Source organism: Musa acuminata, unplaced genomic scaffold (genome assembly GCF_036884655.1).
Source record: "Musa acuminata AAA Group cultivar baxijiao unplaced genomic scaffold, Cavendish_Baxijiao_AAA HiC_scaffold_1072, whole genome shotgun sequence".
Lineage (NCBI taxonomy): Eukaryota > Viridiplantae > Streptophyta > Magnoliopsida > Zingiberales > Musaceae > Musa > Musa acuminata.
This window is the reverse complement of record NW_027021286.1, coordinates 186,556-207,465: the sequence shown is the minus strand read 5'-3', so window position 1 is coordinate 207,465 and position 20,910 is coordinate 186,556. Positions and strand designations below refer to the sequence as shown.

At 37.6% G+C, this 20,910-nt stretch overlaps 2 protein-coding genes across 11 annotated transcripts; both read left to right on the top strand.

The window, feature by feature from the left end:
• The first annotated feature begins 265 nt into the window (after nt 1–265).
• On the top strand, nt 266–10,551 carry LOC103976847 (probable aminodeoxychorismate synthase, chloroplastic). Of its 3 annotated transcripts, none has more exons than XM_009392173.3 (13): nt 266–661; nt 1,636–1,767; nt 1,897–1,964; nt 2,431–2,495; nt 2,712–2,778; nt 3,498–3,773; nt 3,842–3,949; nt 4,154–4,417; nt 6,607–6,716; nt 6,820–6,922; nt 7,421–7,503; nt 8,641–9,291; nt 9,723–10,551. In XM_009392173.3, exons 1-13 carry the CDS (start codon nt 349–351, stop codon nt 10,243–10,245), a joined length of 2,763 nt encoding a protein of 920 aa, XP_009390448.2. In that variant the 5' UTR covers nt 266–348; the 3' UTR covers nt 10,246–10,551. The 3 variants fall into 3 exon arrangements, with proteins under 3 accessions (XP_009390448.2, XP_009390449.2, XP_065033733.1); XM_009392174.3 differs by having other exon boundaries at nt 3,842–3,962; nt 4,179–4,417; XM_065177661.1 differs by lacking the exon at nt 3,842–3,949.
• Nucleotides 10,552–10,852: 301 nt separating this feature from the next.
• On the top strand, nt 10,853–20,869 carry LOC135666121 (uncharacterized). 8 transcript variants are annotated; one of them, XR_010509700.1, is made up of 8 exons: nt 10,878–11,146; nt 13,483–14,874; nt 16,651–16,711; nt 16,792–16,907; nt 18,762–18,852; nt 19,021–19,089; nt 20,091–20,138; nt 20,433–20,869. XR_010509700.1 is itself a non-coding variant. In XM_065177662.1 (7 exons), the coding sequence occupies exons 2-7, from the start codon at nt 13,685–13,687 to the stop codon at nt 20,472–20,474; spliced, it is 1,548 nt and encodes a 515-aa protein (XP_065033734.1). In that variant the 5' UTR covers nt 10,892–11,146; nt 13,483–13,684; the 3' UTR covers nt 20,475–20,869. The 8 variants fall into 8 exon arrangements, 6 of the variants coding, with proteins under 6 accessions (XP_065033736.1, XP_065033737.1, XP_065033735.1 ...); XR_010509701.1 differs by having other exon boundaries at nt 10,880–11,146; nt 18,968–19,089; nt 20,433–20,464; XM_065177662.1 differs by lacking the exon at nt 19,021–19,089 and having other exon boundaries at nt 10,892–11,146.
• Nucleotides 20,870–20,910: the final 41 nt, after the last annotated feature.

Genomic DNA, 20,910 nt, shown 5'->3' with positions numbered 1-20,910 from the left:
TTTTTAATATTTAAATAAAAAATATATATTTTGTTTTATTTAACTCTATTCTTCTATACTCACTCACGTGCATCTCATGTGCCTAGAACACCCGGCCCCCTCTTTGGTCGCGTGCAGATGACGCCTGCCCTATCGGCCATTATGGTTCCCCCGATCGAGCTCACTTGACATTGGCGCCTCTCGCCGGCTCACGTTACCCCGAGCCTACCCGCGCGCACACCGCAACCCAACTTAAAGGGGGAATAAAAAGCCGCCACGAGCTGCTCCGCTCTCCACCCGACTCTTCTCTTCTCTTCCTTCGCCCGCAACCCAAAGAGAGGAGAGGAGAGGAGAGGAGTAGGGAGGGAGATGTCGGCGATCTCGTGGAGACCGAGCGCCCGGGCCGTCGCTCGAGGCCTCGCTCCGCGGCCGGTGCTGTCACCTCGTCTCGCGCCGCGCTCCCTTGCCCTGATTCCGGACCTCGCCGCGCGACCCATCTCGCCGCTGGTGGCCCGGCGGCGCGCCCACGGAGGAGGGTTGGGGAACCCTGGCGATGCCGAGGACGGGGAAGAGGAGGGGGAGAATAAGATCTCGAGCGATGACGTCGTGCGGACGTTGCTGATCGACAACTACGATAGCTATACGTATAACATATATCAAGAATTGTCTGTCGTTAATGGCGGTGAGCTCCTTGTCTTTGTCGATCTTTCATTCGTTCTCGTGCTACTGTTCCTTTTTATTTACTCTGGAATCTCGGGATTTGTGTGCCCTTGTGACAAAATGGCCTTTTCATTTGTTCTTTAACGTTCCTGATCCAATTCGTGCGACTTGGCTCCGCATCCGAATACATGGGGATAGATTGATTTACTGTATCAGGATGTCATTTGTTTTGTTTGTACTTCTCTGTTTTCTTTGAAGTTATAGAGCGGGATCTATTCTGCTTATACCGTTGCGTGGATTATGTCTCTGTTTTTCCTCTGATATTATGCAGACGTTGAACGTTGTTCTATTCTAGCCAAATTCATACTTGAATTCTTGAGCACTTTCCTTGTTCAATGCATTTATACCGTTTACTCGGAACTTATAATTAGAGCTTGAGGAAGCTATCCTTTGCCATCTTAGTACAAGAGTTTTCTTTCGTTTTAATGCTACAATCCTGCAAGATGGGTTGGCAATAAAATTCGTTTATTTGGAAGGACTAGGTATAAGAAATTGACACTGACTTTGGTGAACCATTTGAGAACGTAATTATTGTATTCATGGCAGACAAAGTAAGAAGTAAAATAAGTTGTTAAAGAATCAATTAATATTGTGCAGTCATGCATAATGAAGATTGGAAGAGGCCTTTATTAAGTTGGGATTATGGAATCGTTTTCATTAGTCTATCACATGTGACACCATGGTGATGGACACCCCGGCAAAATTTGAACCAAGGATCGCACCTTATAAAAGAAATAATATTTGAAAATTTCATGTAGGCGTTCAGAAACCTGAAATGATTTTGTAGCTTATACTTGTGCTAGATTATCATTCAGTAAACACGAATAACGAAACCTTTTAGTTTTTGTTATGAGTTTTTCTTTTTATATCAATTTTATTTTTGGGTCCTAACATTCTTTCTCTTTGTTTCTGCTTGTGTATTATTTCCTTTAATAGTGCCGCCTGTGGTGGTTCATAATGACGAGTGGACATGGGAGTACATCTATCATTGTTTGTATAAAGAAAAGACTTTTGACAATATTGTCATATCACCTGGACCCGGAACACCAACATGCCCGAAAGATATAGGTCAGTACTTAGCAGAATAAATTCATGTTTTGATGCACATGTCTTGTCAATTATCGAATTTTAGATGCCATCCTACCAATTCTTGAATTGTTAATTGGAGTATTTTTCTTCTTTTCCTGGTTTCTACAGGAATCTGTCATCGGATACTTCTTGAATGCAAGGATATCCCTATTTTGGGTGTTTGCCTTGGTCATCAGGTGATTGTTTGTGTGTTTGGCCATCTTTATATCATTTCCATCCTTTATTTTTACCACAATATTAGCAAGAGAACTCAGTCTAACGTGCACATACTTATTGTATGAATTTAAAGCATTACCATATTGAGTCATAATAATCACAAGCTCATAATGATTTACACACCGTGATTAATGCTACATAGAACAACTTATACAGCATTACCATAGGTTTATTTTGTAATGGAAATTTATAGAAACGGAAATTTATAAATGTTATACTGCTAGGGGGATTTGTCTAGAAAACAGGAATATCGGCTTATCTAAATAGTTGACACTATCACTTTTAGAGTTTTATTGTCATTTAGAAAAACAAAAAGTTGCATGCACAGTTATTATTGCTATACATGCTGATGGGTGGAATATAGGTGAGATTTTTCTTTTTCTTTTTTCACACTGTTACTTATGCAATAAATTTCTGCTGCCTCAGGTGTTGGGATTTGTTCATGGAGCTGACATTGTTCATGCCCCTGAACCTATTCATGGACGTCTCAGGTGAAATCTCCGTAGCTGGGACCAGTCAGTGAAAATAGAACATAAATGTCTAGTATTGATATTTCGTAGCTGAGTTTTAGTTTTTGGCCCAGCACATCTTCCAACATTTATGTTAGTTCCATTAAGTATTGGATGAGCTTAACTGTTTTACTGGGATTGTATTCAGTGCTATCATGTGACTAACAGATGTTTTGTTTTTGTTTTTATTCACTTCAGTGAAATCGAGCACACAGGTTGTGATCTCTTCAAAGATATTCCATCAGGAATAAATTCTGGTTTCAAGGTGACCCCACTTACACATATATTAGCTACATGTAGGTTCTCAAATTTCACAACATTGTAATAGGTCATTTTTGTGCAAGTTGTTTTCGACGTTGATTTGACTATTTATTAATCCTTGTGTTGTTAGTTGAATTGATATGGCAATAAAGTCGTGAGTCTCAATTATTTAGGGTTCGCTACATGGATCTTTTTTTCTGTCATTGAGATTTGTAAATTGTTATTTGTCTAGTTTAGTTTAGAGTATTTAAATCTTTATTTATAGTTTCTATTAAGGTCTTTTTAGGTCTTCCTCTGTCTCTCCCTTTATCATTAACATTAATCATTACGCTTCTTCTAACTACTATATCCATAGGTCTTCTAATCACATATCCATACCATTTTAAGCGATCCTCTCTCATCTTATCCTTTATCGAAGCGATATCTAGTTCATAAATAAAAATATTTCTTTTCCTTTCTTTCCTAGTAACTCCACACATTTATCTCAACATTCTCATCTTAGCAATACAAATTTTTTGTATATGTTATTTTTTAATTATCTAATACTCAGAACTATAAAACATTACAAACTGTTTAATTGAATTGATGCATGTATATAAATCATACAGAATATGATGTCTGCCTAAGTTCAACATGGTTTTTCTTCTTTTTCTTTTCTTTTATGATATCTTATAAGATAAAATATGCTTTGTTCTCTGTTGACTAATGTCTAAGAGTGTGCAGGTTGTGCGGTATCATTCACTTGTAATAAATGCAGACTCACTTCCAAAGGAGCTAATTCCAATAGCATGGATTAGTTCTGGGCATACACTTTCTTTTCTAGAAGCACAAGAATCTGACATGATTCCTGATGCTTTTGGGAATCAGCTAAACCAATGTCAAGCAATTGGTCATCATATTGATGACACCTTATCTTCTATTAGCAACGCTAATGACTTTGGTAGCAGAAAACTCTTGATGGCTGTAAGGCACTCCACCAGGCCTCATTATGGCGTGCAAGTATGTGGTTTCTATGTTTTGTTATCATACCCTCATGCTTCTTTCATCTAATCATTATATTTTCCCAGTTCCATCCTGAAAGTGTTGCTACTTATCATGGAAGACAAATATTTAAGAACTTCAAAAAGATGACTGTTGACTATGGTACGAGGAGGTCGCTGCTTCATGAAAGACAGGTTCACAATTGTGGTAAATAGCAAATATTTCTAATTGCCATGGGATGTGCCATATAACTTCCATCGACAAGCAATTTTCAATTTGAACTTTTACAATTATCATTTCTTAGTTCCCCATGGGATAATAATATCTCATTTCACATTTAAATAACTTGTCTTTTTTTTTGTTCCATTAAAGAAGTAGAACTTACTGACATGATACAGGTGTCTCGTGCATGTCAATCACTAGAAGAACTTCCCAAGGGTGAGTTATTATGGGAAAGAAGTGCCATCAGGCAGTTTGTAGATGTGTATGGAATCTCAATGCCTCTGCTAAAAGGTGTTGATGTCAAGTATCTAAGCTTGCAGTGGAAGAAGTTCGATTCCTTGTTAAGTGAGGTTGGGGGGTCAGAAAATATTTTCCGTGAGCTGCTTGGAGATTATAATGTTGACAACACATTTTGGTTAGATAGCTCCTCAACTGATAAGGTATCATGTTAAGATTCCTAATACCGACATATTATTTTAACAGTTGCTTTTCTTTGATGTTTTAAATGCATATTCTCTGATGTTTAAATGCACATGGTGGTAAAAGTTTGGATTCCATTTTCCCAATTCTTGTGAAAAGCTTCAGTATGTCTAAACGTTAACTAATTGATGGAAAATAAGACAATTGAAAGATCTGTTTCAGTTAGGTTTCTGATTTAAATGTGTAAAAAAGGTGGCAAGTTAGAAAATTATTAGAAGCCTTTGCTGATGTAGACACGTATTTAGGCACATGCAAAAATAGGGCTAATTACATATTACCCTTTAGACTTCTTTAGCATCCCGGTCCCCAGACTTCTAAAATTTATATTGAAATCCCTATAGTTATAAAAGTGAAACTTTTAATCTCATTTAACCTAACGTCGTCGGCTTTACTGACAGAAGATATAGTACGTGACAACACGTGTATGAATAGCACGAAAACGATATGAAAAAGGTAATTTTAATGGTGGGGGCAGATGGTGGCATCGTGAGTGGTTGTTGTGGTGATGGTCAGCGATAATGACGCGATGGTCAGCCTTGCCAATGTCGATTCGAGCATCAACGAGGAGGAAGAGGAGGCATTTACATCGGCGGGAGGTGAGGCATTTACATTGACGTCGCACTGCTCTGCCTCATCTTCGTCCGGTGTCGCTTTGCATCTACATCGGTGTCAGAGGTAGGTGAGGCCACCACCACGACGTCACACTCAAATCCTCGGACGATCTCTTCGTCTAGTGGCGCGACAGATTCAAGGAAGGGGCGGTGGGCGGCGAGAAGGAAGAAGAGGTTGCGAGCGAGCTTGGCGAAGAGGCGCGCCTGCTTCGAGCTCTCGAGATTTAGTTGACGAACGAACGATGCGTACGCCTCGGCCACAGCGGCATGGTTGTCGACCTGCTTCCGGATCAGCTCTGCCCATGATTGGAGGGGATATGATCGAACGACGAGGACTGATAGCTGCACAAAATGGAGGCCCGAAGAGTACATATCCGATGGTAAGAGAGATAGCAAACCCTCATCCTCCTTCCTGCTCATCATATCTGTCGTTGCCATCTTTCTGATACTCTCCCCCACTACCACAGCATCGAAGGTGAACAGGAAGGAGGATGAGGGTTTGTTGTCTCTCCCGTCGTCGAATCTATACTCTTTGGGCTTCCATTTTGTACAGCCGTCAGTCCTCGTCGTTTGATCGGATCCCCTCCGGTTGTGGGTGGAGTTGATTTGGAAGCAGGTTGCGACCACGCTGTTATGGTCGGGGCATACGTGTCATTCCTGCACTGGCTAAAGCTCGAGAGCTTGAAGCAGGCATGCCTCTTTGCTGAGCTCACTCGTAACCTCTCCCTCCTCGCCGTCCACTCCCCCTTCCTTGAATCCGCCACGCTATTGGATGAAGCGACCGTCCAAGGAGTTGAGCACGACACCGTGGTGGTGGCCTCACCTGCCTCCTCTTCCTTCTTCGGCACCAATGCAGATGTAGAGCAGTGCCGAAGGAGGAAACGGAGGCAGAGCGGTGCAGTGCTGACGCAGATGCCTTCTCTTCCTCCTTCGAAAACTGACGCAGATGCTTCATTGCTCTACCTTCTCTTCCTCCTTATCATCGATGTTTGGATCGATATCGACAAGGCTAACCATTGTGTCGTTGTCGTCGACCACACCATAACAGCCACCCATGATGCCACTGTCCGCCACCACCATTAAAATTACTTTTTTGCCTATCGTTTTTATGCTATTCATACACGTGCTGTATCTTCCGTCGGTAAAGCCGATGGCGTTAGGGTAAATTGGGTTAAATGTTGCACTTTCATAATTATAGGGATTTCAATACAAATTTTTTAAGTATGGGGACCGGGATGCTAAAGAGATCTAATTACAAGAGATAATATGTAATTAGTCCAAACATGCACACAAAACATCATTCAGTAATGTAGTCTGTTATTTCATTCACTTGCTGATTGATTTATCATTGCCTCTCAGTGGATTATTTTCTAATGTTATAAATGTATCAATGTGTAATCTTTCTGTAGATGCTTTATCATTAATTATTATTGTGGTGGTCCTTTTTGTTATATGATATGTGTTATTTGTTGTCATCCTATTTTTCCCTCTTTCATAGCCAGACAGCTCATTCGAGATTTGATCTAAGCTCTTTTTAGGGTAGGGCACGCTTTTCATTCATGGGTGGCAAAGGGGGGCCTTTATGGAAGCAATTGACTTTTCGTCTGTCTGATAAAACTCCATCTTGTCAAGTTGGACATGAAAAAAGGTCCGGGCTTAACTGCAGTCCATGGTTATTTGTGTTAGTATAACTTGTACCAAACATTTCAGAGCAATACTACATTTTTTAACATAGTAACAGTTTGTTTCAGTAAAATGACAACCGAAGCTGGAGGGTACCTGACAATTGAGGATATCTATGGATCCTTGAAGACAATTTTTGTTAGGGATGGTCTGTTTGATTTCCTGAAGAAGGTACTGTTCTTTTTCTAAATACTTGATTATTTGGTTCACATAATCTGCAGACGTATGCATGACTATGACTATTTCTTGAACTTTTTTTTGTTTGGAATCTTGTTAGTTTCTGACAATTCCATGCCCTAGCTCGGATGCTACTATGAGGCTGCCTTAAAATTGTTAGCAGTATAGAAATTAAATTCCATGATATGCATGTAAGGCTGTTTCTCTGTGTCCAAACACACCTAATTGAAGTGCTTGTTAGGTTATGTTGGAACTTGGAAGCAAGGTTTGACGTACCGAAGTATAATGCTCAGTATGGGTAGTACGTACCAATCCGATAGAGGATCGGTATGAGCTGTACATTGGTATACCTCAGTATATCATGTGTCAGTATGCTCGGTACAGCTTGGTATGTACCGTACCAATAATTGGTCGGTACACCGGTATGAACCTGTAATACGAACCAAAAGCACATTGTGATCAGTCTTTCTAACTTTTTCTTGATATATGCAGGAACTTGAATCATTTCACTATGACAGAAGAGATTATGAAGGCCTGCCCTTTGATTTTTGTGGTGGATACATTGGTTACCTTGGGTATGTGGAATCTTTTTTTCTGATAAGTGTTAATTATTACTCAGTGATGCTTTGACATACAAATATTTAAAAGTATCTTTGAGTTTTGGTGAATGGCCGGCGCATCTGCTTGATTATCTGTGATTAATCATTAATTAGGTCTATATTATCTGCTTGATTATCTGTTTCTATATTTCTGGCTGATTTTTGTGGACCACTGTGGCTTATTATCTGAGAGCTGGTTTTATGGATGTTAGATTATGAAGGAAAATATTTGAAACAGTTACTGAAAATTTGGAGATTATGTATAAAAAGAGTGCACTTTTTGGCACTACAAATGGCAGATTAATTTGATTTAAGAGGCTGTTGAGTGCTATATTGACTTTTGATAGCTTATAACTACTTGCATTAAAAACTTCTGTTTTCTAACTGGTTTCAGTTAAACTATCTCTTATATGTAATGCTACATGTGCAACCGATTGTTTTATATTAGATACCCATTATGGGACTATTGTGGGGCTTACAATTTTCTTTAAGCAATCACAATCTTCCTTTCTTAGATACCTGATGTTTTTGTTTGGTTAATAAACACCTACTCGAATAATCTGGATAGGTGATGTGCGATTCAAAGGTTTCATGGCCCACCACATAGGCCCTGGTGATTGTCCCCATCAGATTGGATAGTCATTGGGCTGCGAAGAAGGTCGCAGTTTAGTTCACGACCACAAGCATTTCATGGTCGGATACTATATTTGTGATGACCCATGCACAATATGCGTTGCCCCACAAAAAGATTAATGATGCTCTTTGGAGGTGGTAGCCAACCCATACAATATCTTAAGAAATAGCTCAGCCCCATTTGGGGCTATCTATTAGTTATTGCAGGGGGTATATAGTGGAATTCTCAAAGAAGTTCACCTAATGTAGTGGCGTTAACTAGGTGTAAATCTAGATGAATCTCAAGCATGCTGTTGAAAGGTAGAAAACACCTTTATTTTGGACTGGTTTCATATTTGATAACTTGCTCATACATATAATGTGAATCAGCAGGTAGTACTACTTTTAAAATTATTGAATAGTTAAATGCTTTTTTAGTTTTGTATCTTATTTGCTTGTATTATTTCATAAAGTTGTCTGAAATCTTAATTGACTGACCAGGTATGAGCTTAAAGTTGAATGTGGTGCATCATTTAACGACCACAAATCAAAGGCTCCAGATGCTTGCTTCTTCTTTGCAGATAATCTCGTGGTGATTGATCACTGGTATGGAGATGTATATATTCTCTCCTTGCATGATAATCATAATTCAGATACCTGGATGGGTCAACATGCAAACCTAAAAGGAAAATCATGGGTAGCTGAGACCGAGAAGAGGCTGCTCAGTTTAAAATCTTTATCCACCAAGAAGTTTAAGAATAAAACATCATGTGCTACCCCATCTTTTCCAAATGAGGGAAGCTTTATAGTTCAGAAGTCGAGAAGCCAATATATCAAGGATGTCGAGAAGTGTCTGCAGTTGATTAAAGATGGAGAAAGTTATGAATTGTGTTTAACAACACAGATGATGAAAAAGGTTGACAACATAAATCCTTTCAATTTATACCTCAGTCTCAGGAATCAAAATCCGGCCCCATATGCTGCCTGGCTGAATTTTACCAGGGAAGATCTATGTATATGTTGCTCCTCACCAGAAAGATTTCTTCGATTAGATGGAAACGGTATGCTCGAAGCGAAGCCCATTAAGGGGACAATAGCTCGTGGTAGAACACCAGATGAAGATGAACATCTCCGATTGCAGTTGCAATACAGGTTAGACTATAAACTCATGGTTTTTATTTTAGTGTTGGTTTCTCTTTCTTAGATAAGGAGCAATGCTTGTTTTCTATAACTAAGTTACCACATGTAGTTTTCTTTAAAGACAATTTATGTGTCTGTTAAGGTTCACTGGTTCACTTTTTTTCCAAGGCTTCGTAACATATAATTTGAATATTATTTATGCCTTGAGTTGTTTTACTAGAGAGTAGACTGTGCCTCCAGGTATGAGATTGACCTTCTTGAACTGAGATCAAGCTTTATTTTCTCAGATTCTAATCACTTTGTTAAGAATTTTCTGACCACTTTGTTCATTGGGAACTCTTATATCGGTTGGTTTCTTAAATTTAAGACTAAATTTAATATCGACTGCCTTTGTGGATCTTCTGCTGCTTAAATTGTTTCTTACATTTGTGTCATTTCAACAGTGAAAAAGACCAGGCTGAAAATTTGATGATCGTGGATCTTTTAAGGAATGATCTTGGACGGGTCTGTGAACCAGGCAGTGTGTGTGTGCCTTGTCTTATGGAAGTGGAATCATATGCAACCGTTCACACTTTGGTTAGTACCATCCAGGGGAAGAGAAAATCTAATGCAAGTCCTATTGATTGTGTTAGAGCTGCCTTTCCAGGTGGCTCGATGACTGGAGCACCAAAGCTAAGGTCAATGGAGCTTCTTGATTCGTTGGAAAGCTGCTCAAGAGGCATATACTCAGGATCTATTGGATTCTTCTCATACAACCAGACATTTGATCTGAACATAGTAATTAGAACTGTCGTCATACACAAGGGGGAAGCCTCTGTGGGAGCTGGTGGTGCAGTTACAGCATTGTCGATACCAGAAGATGAATATGCTGAAATGATGCTGAAAGCAAAAGCCCCAACAAAGGCTGTGGAAGAATGCAGCAAAGATTTGGATACCTGTGGCAGCTCAATGAAGATGGTCTCCTGATGGGTTACTATTACTCTCTTTACAGGAGTTTCTTAAGCCTTATTTCTAAAATTATATTATGCTTCACTCATGTTTGAGTGTGAAAAAAATTATAGGAACACAAGAAATTATTCATTGTTACAGAAATATGAAAGCTGATGAAATGATTTATATTGGCACTATTGCCTGCTTGTAAAAGTAATTGTGGGTTCATTTAGAACTTGAGGTGGTCTATTGTCTGTCACATAATGTCTTTCTATCAGCTTGTTGTATTATTTTTTATTTGAACTGATTGCTAATATTGTCAGCAAAGATATTTGCAAGTAATTTCTGTGGAATGGGATGCAGAAAAAAGAATTGGCTCAACCTTCAAATCGAGAAAAAAATCTGATTAGAGGAATTGCCTCTTTGTTTCTTTCTCTTAGAATTATAGTATTTGTATTAGCAGAATGATTACGGAAGTTTGCACTGCATGGTGAAATCACAAAGAAGCACATATTAGCCTTCACCTGTGTTGGCTGAGACAGGGAATAGGATCCCCTCACAAGGATGGGGGACGAGGTAGCGTCATCGAGCTGTATCTGACGTCAGCGGCGAGTTGAATGAGGCGGACCCCACCGTTCTATCGAGACGAAAAACCCTGTTCCCTGGTGCGCTCATTGGAAGGTGCCAAGAAGAGCCATGCTGATCTGACGGCTCTGATTTGGCAGATGCAGCGAGGAAGTGCTTTCACTCTCACGACATCTGGATCCAACGGCGGAGAATTTTTGGGACGGACGCTCCGAATAAAAGATCCCCCCATACTATTTGAACCCCCTACAAATGGAACGCGTTCGGTTGGTTATTTTGAGGAGTAATGTGGAATCTTTCACCCTTTCTTCCCCAAGAAAGGCCGGAAGGGGCGTTTGCGCTCGAGATTTCGGTAGATTCGTCCTCCCAACTTCATTGCTTGCTATCTGCTGATTTCTTGCTTTTGAGCATGTTCTTCTGGAAAGATTGTTCTGTTACTTGTTTAAATTGTTTGCGTTCCCAAATTTATCTGATTCCGAGCCATATCTTTTTTATCTTGAACTGAAGATGCTGTTGGGTCGTGTAAGGGAAGGCTTTCTGCTGATCTTTAAGGTTTTCTTTGATGCATTTTCCATGTTTTTTTGTGTGTAAATACGCTAGTTTCGGATTCAGGGGCGTCGCAAAATTGAAGACGTCTCGGCTAGGGTTTTCTCTGCATTCAAGAAAGCGGCCTTGGTTTGTCTCTCCTGTTAAATTATCTGGATTAAGAATTTCTATAGCGGTTAAATGCTCTGAGTTGACCACATCATAGATTATAGCCGAGATGCATCCCCAAGAGACGTGTTTGCCTTTTTTTCTTGCAGCTTATGATGCAGGAAAATTTGTGGTTGGGTCTTGATTTGAGTCTTGTTTAAGTTAGGATCATGCCATGAAGTTATCTAGGCGGGCCCTTTTCTTGTATGCAAAATCTTCCTTGTTCCTCCTGTCATGCTAGTTCCGGAATCAGGGGCATTGACGTTTTAGAGTGGTCTCACGTTATGATTTCTGCTGTTAGGTTTCTCTTTGAATTCAAGAAGGTGGCTTAGATTCGTGCCTCTTGTCAAATTATATGGATGCCTCTTGTCAAATTATATGGATTGAATATTTCTACAGGAGTTTTTTTCTCTGAATCACCCACATCAGAGACTATAGCCTGAGGTGCATACCGGAGATATCTGTTTGCCTAGTTTTCTTGCAGTTTTTCATTGAAGTCTTGTTTAGGTCGGGATTAAATCATGAGATAATTTAGGCAGGATTTTTCTTTGGATGCACTTTTCCTTGTTTCTTAGGTAAATGCTGGTTCCAGATTCAGGGGTACTGCAATTTCTGGTCTTAGGTGTTTGTTTTTGCCATAAAAGTGACCTTGACATATTTCTCATTGAATTTATTTTGGATTAAGAATTTCTCTAGGGGCTAATTATGCCGAGTCCGGACATTATAAATTATAGCCTGATATGCATACTCAAGTGATCTATAGGCCTGGTTTTCGTTCAATTCTTGATGTATGACAATTTGCATAGGATCTTTGTCTGAGTCTTGTTTATGTTAGGAGTGACTTCTGATAAGATCTAGGTAGATTTATTTCGTTTTGTGGTATTTGTGGATGTATTTTTTTCGTTCTCATTTTCAGTTTCCATATTAGAAAGGCTTGAGTTGGCAAAAAATGGTTGAACGAGACAAATTCCTACGTTGGCTAGGAATTGTAGCAAAATAGCAAACCTAGTGATTAAGACACTATAGAGGGCATCCCAAGATCAAAAGAGTTGGAGTTTAATATGTATTTGTGTGTATATATATACACACCTAGTTCATCTGTGACTTGATTCCTGATGACTTAAAATAATATACCAAAAATCTGGCTAAAATAGGGTTCTTATTCATCAGATCTACCCAAAATGGGACTCAAAACTCTTACCAAGAGTTAGTTACAGAATCATGACGATAATTGACTATAACTCCTAAAAGAAAGAACCAAGGAAATAAAGTAGTTGCCAAAAATCCTAAAATGAAAGGAAAGAACATTTTTATTTAAAATGAAATACAATAGTTTTACCCATCATCTTCATAAAGTAGAGTTATGTACATGGATCTTACCTAAAGTGGAATCGGTTGGAAGTCCTAAGAGAAATATGAAACCTAATTTAGAGATTAATAATTCATATGATTGATATTTTAAAACTAGTTAATTTAAATGAAAACTACTACTAGCGGGTTTTACATTTGGTTATCCCTGTGTTACATCGAATAGACAAGGCTAACAATGTTCGTTAAAGAGACATGGCTTAAAATACTTGAGAATTTATTTTGTGGACATGATACTTGAACCACACAATATTTGTTTGTAATTTCTCCTAGATGGTAGGGAACAGTAACATAATAATTGTGTGACAAGGGCTCTTGAAGTTGAAATTGTGACATCTTTATGCACAATGCATTCTAGAACTGGTGTTCTTCATACATAATAATTGTTTAAGTTTTTTGTTTGTAGGGAACAGTATCTGACTCATTCTATGTTTTCTCAGTTAACATTTATAGTGCATTTTTACTTGTTAAACATTAATATAGACATGATAATTTGTGAAAGTATTTGTTCATGGCATATGTTCGTTGATTGATATCTGGTTACTATGAAATCTCTCTTTATCTATGCTGGAAACAGCCAAAACTTTTATGATGTTGTAAATCCATCCTTCTGTCCACATGTTCCAGGTTGTTTCTTGCTCTTGGACTGTGCTTCTGAGATATCATTGTATCACTTAAGGTATGTTCCAAAAATAAAATGCAGTTTAAAAGTCTAATCCAGCCAAGACATAGTTGCCATGAGAAAAGGTGAAATGTTGATCCAGAGTTCTCATCCTAATTGTGTTACCGCATCATCATTGTATGCACTTGACTATAGCAACAACAGAACATGGACTTGCTTGGTTGGTCACATTCTAACGAAACTGGGAAGAAATCTGTAACTTGTGAAGTGTGCCCTTTGGAAACCCCCAGAACATTTACAGTTATTAGAGATGAAGAAAGCAAATCAGCTGGTTCCAGTATTCTAGAATTATCTTCCTGTGCCAATATATCAACAACAAGTGATATGCACATGAGTTTTGTGCATAAAATGGATGGTTATGTGTACAAACGAAGGAAGTTGCAGAAGAATGGTGTTGCACTTGTGTCAAAAGAAAATGTATCAGAAAGTACTAAAGAAGGCTCCTTTTGCCATTCTAGTGTAAGTTGTGAGGACAATTCATTGTCAGATAAAAATGATAATCCTCACAGAAATAAGAAATTTGCAGATTTTGGTGGAGCTGTTGAGAATGGAAATGTATTATCTGAAAGTTATCACCTGCTAGATCACAGAACTCCCTTCATCTCACAGAAAGATGTTATTACGGAAGTAATATTAGACCCAAATTGTATTCCTAATAATAGATCTATTGGAGAAAACAAAGTACATACTGAGTCACCTGTCAAGTGCCTTCAGAAATCGGAATCAGATTACAACTCTGGTATAAATGACAGATTTTCAACATCAAAGTCCAATAATAATCCCAGTTCATATTGCATAAAGAATGAAGTGGAGACTGGTGAGTGCTCTTCATTGGATAATGTCATTGCCGATCCATTGGGTGATTTCCATTCAGCAAAGGAGCTGTGCATTTTTGTTCTTAGAACTAATGGTTTACTTAGGGGAGCATGTGAGAGTGGTGCATGGGTTTCTCCTGAGGTTCTAGATCACCATGAACCCACTTTTCAATCATGCAAGATATGTTGTCAATTGGGACAACCATTGAAGATGCTAATTTGTGACCTTTGTGAAGAAGCGTTTCATGTGTCTTGTTGCAGACCGAAAATAAGAAATTTGCCAGTTGATGAGTGGTTTTGTCAATCTTGTTTCAGTAAGAAGCCAAAGTCCTTTATTGATGAGAAATCTGGGAAAACATGTACTTTGGTGGATGAATTTCCAGGGCACAGGAGAAGAGTATCTCATAGAGTTTTGGACCCTATAGCATTCATGTTGCGAGACGGCCAGCCTTATACAACTGGGGCTCGCATCGGGAAATATTTTCAAGCGGAAGTTCCTGACTGGTCGGGTCCAATACCTGAGTGCGTGCTTCTAATGCCTCTATCATAATTTTCATAAGATTTAGTTTGGTAGTACATTTAACAAGTTGCCATCCTATAAGTGAAATACCCAACAATTCCTGTAGGAACTAGCATAAGACCAGGACCTTCATCGTAATATTGTGTTTTATTCTTAGAACCAAGTACTGCATTTGTTTATGATAGCCTGATGTGTCTAACCATGATTTTAGTATCACCAAACATGGGTGTGACTTCTGAGCCCATACGTAAAACTGGCATGATTCACAGGAGCATGCCTAGCATGAGATGGTTCAGCAGGTGGCCTGTACAGTAATGCCCAGGTGCCCACTGACAACCAGCTATTGGCATTATACCTGCATGATGATCCTTGCTTAAAATTTGAAACATTCTCTGTCCAATTGCTTAGAATTATATCATGGTTTATGTTCAATTCTGTCTGTGATTTGTGATGTATTTTGCATGTATGAATGGATGGGGATAATAAATACAGATATCTACCTTGGTGCAAAATAGAAGGGAGCCTCATGCACTTGGCCATGCTTATTTATGTCTACAGGTTATATTTAGTTAAGTTGGAATTCTCTATGAGATCAATAAGGTATTTGCTTCTCATATTACTCGATCACTAGAATAAAATTGAAATATTAAAATCACCCTGCCCTTTTGTCCAATCCTAGTATTCTCGTTTCTGCTAAACAGTTGCTATTGTGAAATTTTTCTGAAGACCTCTGAAGTATGTAATGGGGGCTGGTGATATCAATCATGTCACATCAGTCAAGTATTGGTCTATCACAATTTCCAGCAACCTACCTTAAAACTTTAGTTAGATAATTACTCATATTACATCTTAATGAAATAGTTCTTTCCATGAATTTTGGTACTCCTTGTCTTTACATTGCGGCACAAATACAATGGGAGTTGACAAACGAACCTTTTAACTATGAAAATATGATTATCGTTGAAGCACATAGATTCACTAACCTTTTCTAATATCATACAAAAGAACTATCAGTGACTAAATACTTCATTTTGCTATTTGAACTCACAGTTTATAGCTATGAACTAATTTTAGGAAGTATTTAGTCACAAGATAAGAGGGAGGTTTCATGAGAAGACATGTTTGGAAAGACTGACTTGGATGAGGTATAATTTCTAGAGGATGGTTATTTTGGTAATAGATGTACAAGTTATATTTTAATGCTTCTCTGCTGAGAGGCGAAAAGGAGATTTAAGGCAAAGGCTTACAAGATCATCACCCTCTAAATAATATATACAAGCTAACTGTCAAGTATTTCTCATAGTTCGTCTTATCGGTTCATACCAACGTACCGACCAGTTGTTGGTACGGTATGTACCAAATTGTACTGAGCATACCAACACATGATATATGAGGGTGCATCGATACACTGCCTGTACCAGTCCCCTATCGGATTGGTACATACCGCTCGTACCGAGTGGTATGCTGCAATACGACGAACCTTTTATATCAACAAATTACACACCACTTGTGTGCCTCTTTTGGGAGATTTTGTTGATTTTACTTTTGTCATTACTCTTCTCTGATGAGCAGTTATATCATTCAGTGGACTTGATCTTTTTTATTCATTCTTGCTAACTCTATGAAGTGTGGGCTTTTATTTATTTATTTTTATTTCTCCCAACAAAGCTATTAGATACAGAATTTAAATCCATAGGCATCACAATATTTCTTGTTTGACATTAGCATCCACATTGAAGCTCATTGCTCCTTGGTCCATGGTTTGTACATGTCTGTAGTGGTTTCAATCCATATGGGGAGCCTTCAGAAGTGGATCCTGCTGAATACTCTAGTCTCAGTGTAAGACTTGGGAAATTAATTTTAATTATTTTATCATATCTCAGTTTCTTTTCTTTTCTTTGATCAATTGCCTTGTGTAGGTATGGAACAATTCCAGGCCACCAAAATCTACTTCTATTGGTAATTGGGTTCAATGTCGAGAAGTTGTATATACTGGTGATGATGATGAGGGTACTGTATGTAGAAAGTGGCGCAGGTAAACTTTTTTGTTGAATTTTGTGTGATTAAGTTTGCAGATATTTTATCCATTCATTTTATTGAATAGTATTTTATTTTATAACAATTAAAGTATAGTTATTGAGTCAATACTAGAGGACGAATTAGCAGTTTTGTTGATGGTAGAAATTGGGAGGTTTTACTAGCAAAACAAGTTTAATAGGATTAAACATGTTTGGTTTTCACTGAGGATGAAACAGTGGTAAAAATGATTTGTGAATACCATGCATGTGGACCCTACTGAAATACTTTATAACCTGCAAACACTTTTGGTATATGAAATCGTTATAACAATTCAATTTAGACTATGCAAGTGGTGCTCCTGAATGTAGACAGTATGAATGTAGAGAAGTTTTTGCTATCCTTTTTTATATTGATTGTCGTATTGGTACTTTTATTTGCTTCCTTTTGTTGGTTTTATTCAGATTAATGATATTGTATTTTTTTCTGGCAGAAGATTTTATATACACTTGTAGTTGTTCAGGATTAAATATTGTTCAATATTTATAGTTTTAAGTCTCTATGGGATTGGCTTTAAGACATAATAGATGAGCATTTTCTTTAGAGAAACTTCAAACATAACAATTTTGCTGCATAATTGACATAACCTCCTACATCACAGTTTTTTTTTCTTTCTTTTTTGTTCATATGAGAAAGAAAAACAAAGAGGTAACTTCAGTGAGATATGCCACCAAATATACGATTACCATTGATGAATGAAGAGCATCATATTCATCCAACATTAGTTATAGTTGATGGCAAAAACTGGATGGAGGTGGATACAGATGTCAGATGGTAGGGTAGGTAGGAAGAAAAAAGCAGTGATTAAATTATGGGTCAAAGAAAGCTTGTCCTGGCAGAGATTAAGGATGAAGTAGATTTAGAATTTTGACCCTTTTTCTGTGTGATAATCTTGATTAATATATGATTTGGCTTGGGTTGCAATAACTTGGTGCTGGTCTGACCAAATTTGGGTAAATCGATGAAAGCCTTTGCAATTTGGTATTCCCTGAAGATGTATCATGGTTGTATCTTTATTTTGTGGTTTAATGTCACAAGTTACATTTTAAATTCTCAATCTTTATTGAACTTATTATATAACACTTGTGTTATGTAGTTTTTCTCCTTCATTCCTGAACTAGTGTCTCCAATCAAGCGGGAAAGACACAGACATTGATTACAAATATACCTATGGGGTAGCAACCATCCATAGCGCAACCAGTATTCATGAATGATAATTTCGGAAGAAATAGCAGACTGCTCCAACCCACATTTGAGGTTGAGTTTTTAGCACATTATGACAACAACAACAACAATGAAGCTGTAATTGTCCCAACTATCTGGATTCAATTACATGGATTTTCCCACCATTGAGCTCTGTATAATTTGATATGTCTAGTTTAATCAAGAGCATATAAATATTGTTTTATTGTTTCTAGAAAAGATCTTAGGTTCCCAACCTTTTCTCACACCAATTATCCTAATTGATTTAGATCATCTAATCACAACACTTGTTCTTGAATGAAAACATTACTAGTAGTAGTGGGTTTAGTATTTATTCTCATTATGCTTAGCAGTTTGATAATCACAATGACATACAATCTTAATCAGTTTATTCCTTTGAACCTTATCACAATAGGTAATTTGACTGGAAAGTAGCAATGGTACAATTAACGTAACCTGCTCTGTAATGTTTTGTGCTATCTAATACAGGACCAGTGCAGTAAACAGTTATTGAACTTTGGAAGTTTCCCATTTAAATTGATTATGCTAATAATACTGTGGATGCTAGATCGATAACTTTGTAAAGTTATCTTCTTTGGATCTGTTGCAGGGCACCATTGTTTGTAGTTCAAACTGATGATTGGGATTGTTCTTGTGCGGTGGTTTGGGATGCAATTCATGCTGACTGTGCTGTTCCTCAGGTTAAAGTTGCATTTAGACAATATCTTTGGACCTTAATTGCTTTTTAAACTACAATATCCAAAGTTGTGTTTATTGTTTATATTATGCATTTATTATTTGTCCTCTTTTCTATAGTTGCAATGTGGTAACTAGTTGGGAATGAGCCTGATTCTAATGTCATGCTCCAGGATAAGTTAACTTGTGGATCCATTGTTGATATTTGTGTGTTGGTCTGACCACTCAAGCTTATCTGTCTTGTAAGGTTTCTTTGTTCCAATTTATCTCCTCTATTGATTGTTAGATTATTTTTTCTTTTTTGCAGTTACTGTTTTATGTTGGTAGTTTTCATTAGTTTGGCAATTCCTTCTGCAAATCCATTATTTTTCTCGAGTAACCTTTTCGAATCAGTTATACTGTTTACAGTCTCTCAGATATTATGTGCTGTTCTTTCTGATTTAATTTTTCCATCAAAATCCTGTATTGCATCACAACAATCCTGATTAAATTGTTGGATGTACGATGATAATCTAATTTACAGACATAATGGCAACATGTTAGAACATAGAAGATCTTTCATTTATTAAAAAAACGTAGTAATAATTTGTTTTTGGTGAACATGTGCTGATTTGTTCATATTAATTCTGGAATTTCTTTTGTTCTTAAATAGTTGAAATATTTCATTTAGTAAGTGTATCGAGTGGTTAATATACTTCTATGTAATTTATCAGTGAACAAGCACAAACATTAAAGCACACTTATCAATGCATTTCCTCAGTTGTTGGTTGATTTTTTTTTTTTAATGCAGCTGGCTCATATGATAGTGTCTTCTACCCCAAAGAGCCATATTAGTTAGCTTAGGTTGTTACATGGAGCATTAGGTAATAGGTTGTTTCTTCAGTATAATTTACCTTTACAGGTAAGTAGCCATGACAGTCTGCAGAATGTTTGATATGCTGTTATGTTTGCAGACGAAAATGAGACAGGCTGTCATCTTTTCTTTTCCTCTGTTGATAGTGAACTGTTTTGCGATATAATATTTCCATTTATAGCCATTATTATTTTTCATTTTTATAGCATTTGATTGCATGATTACCCTTCAATTTCTTTGTTATTTCATGCTTGTTGTAGTACCTGTTAATGCGGGATCTGCTGTTCGTCAAATCTTTCTCAGCTTTATGGCATTTGATTGTGTGAAATCACCAATTTGGACTACTTTGTTTTTATGCTTTGCTAAATATGCTCTCATATGTGATTCTAGGAACTGGAAACAGAAGTTGTCCTGAAGCACCTTAAATTCATAGAGATGGTAAGTCATATATTTTCTTTTTCCCCATAAGTGTTTATTTGGATGCTTCTTTGCAACCTGCGACCAGGATTTTAGTCATGCAAGTAGTCTCTCATAGGATCACAATTTTTTTATTTTATTGTATACTCATGATCTTGTCAACTTAAATGCTTGGTGTTTCTGATGCCTGAGTTTAAAACAAATACACATTGCTTTGTCTTCATACGATCGAGTTGGCATCCGTGAATCATGGATATAGATGTTAGATACTTAATACAATGATTATTTGTTCTGAGAAGGTATATTTTCATGCAGCTGAAGCCTCGGCTAGCCAGTAGAAAGCAGAAATTAGGATGAACAGCAGCGTTGTGCAACGATTGTAGTTACACAAGGTGGTGGTCGGTGAAAACAAAATTGTTGATGCTGTGCAATTCATCATGTATGATTAAGTTATCTGAGCTTATGCGCTTCTTATGCGTCCTCATTGATCATTTTATTCTTTTGAGCGGCTGCACTTAAAAGAGTTAAGGTTGATGTACCACATGGTGTGTTAGTTTTGCTTCCCAATTTTGACCATCCCCTATCAGAAAATTGTCATCACTGTTGGTCCTCCTGGCACGCACGATGCCCGATTTTGACCATCCACGTGAGGATTTTTTTTTTTCTTTTTGTAATCATCACTGATCCTAGCAAGGTGTTTCATATTATAAATTGTATTATGTGGATAATGGATGTGTTATATTCCTTGCTCATTTGCTTGTATTTTGCTTTCAGCCACATGTTTGTTTTGATT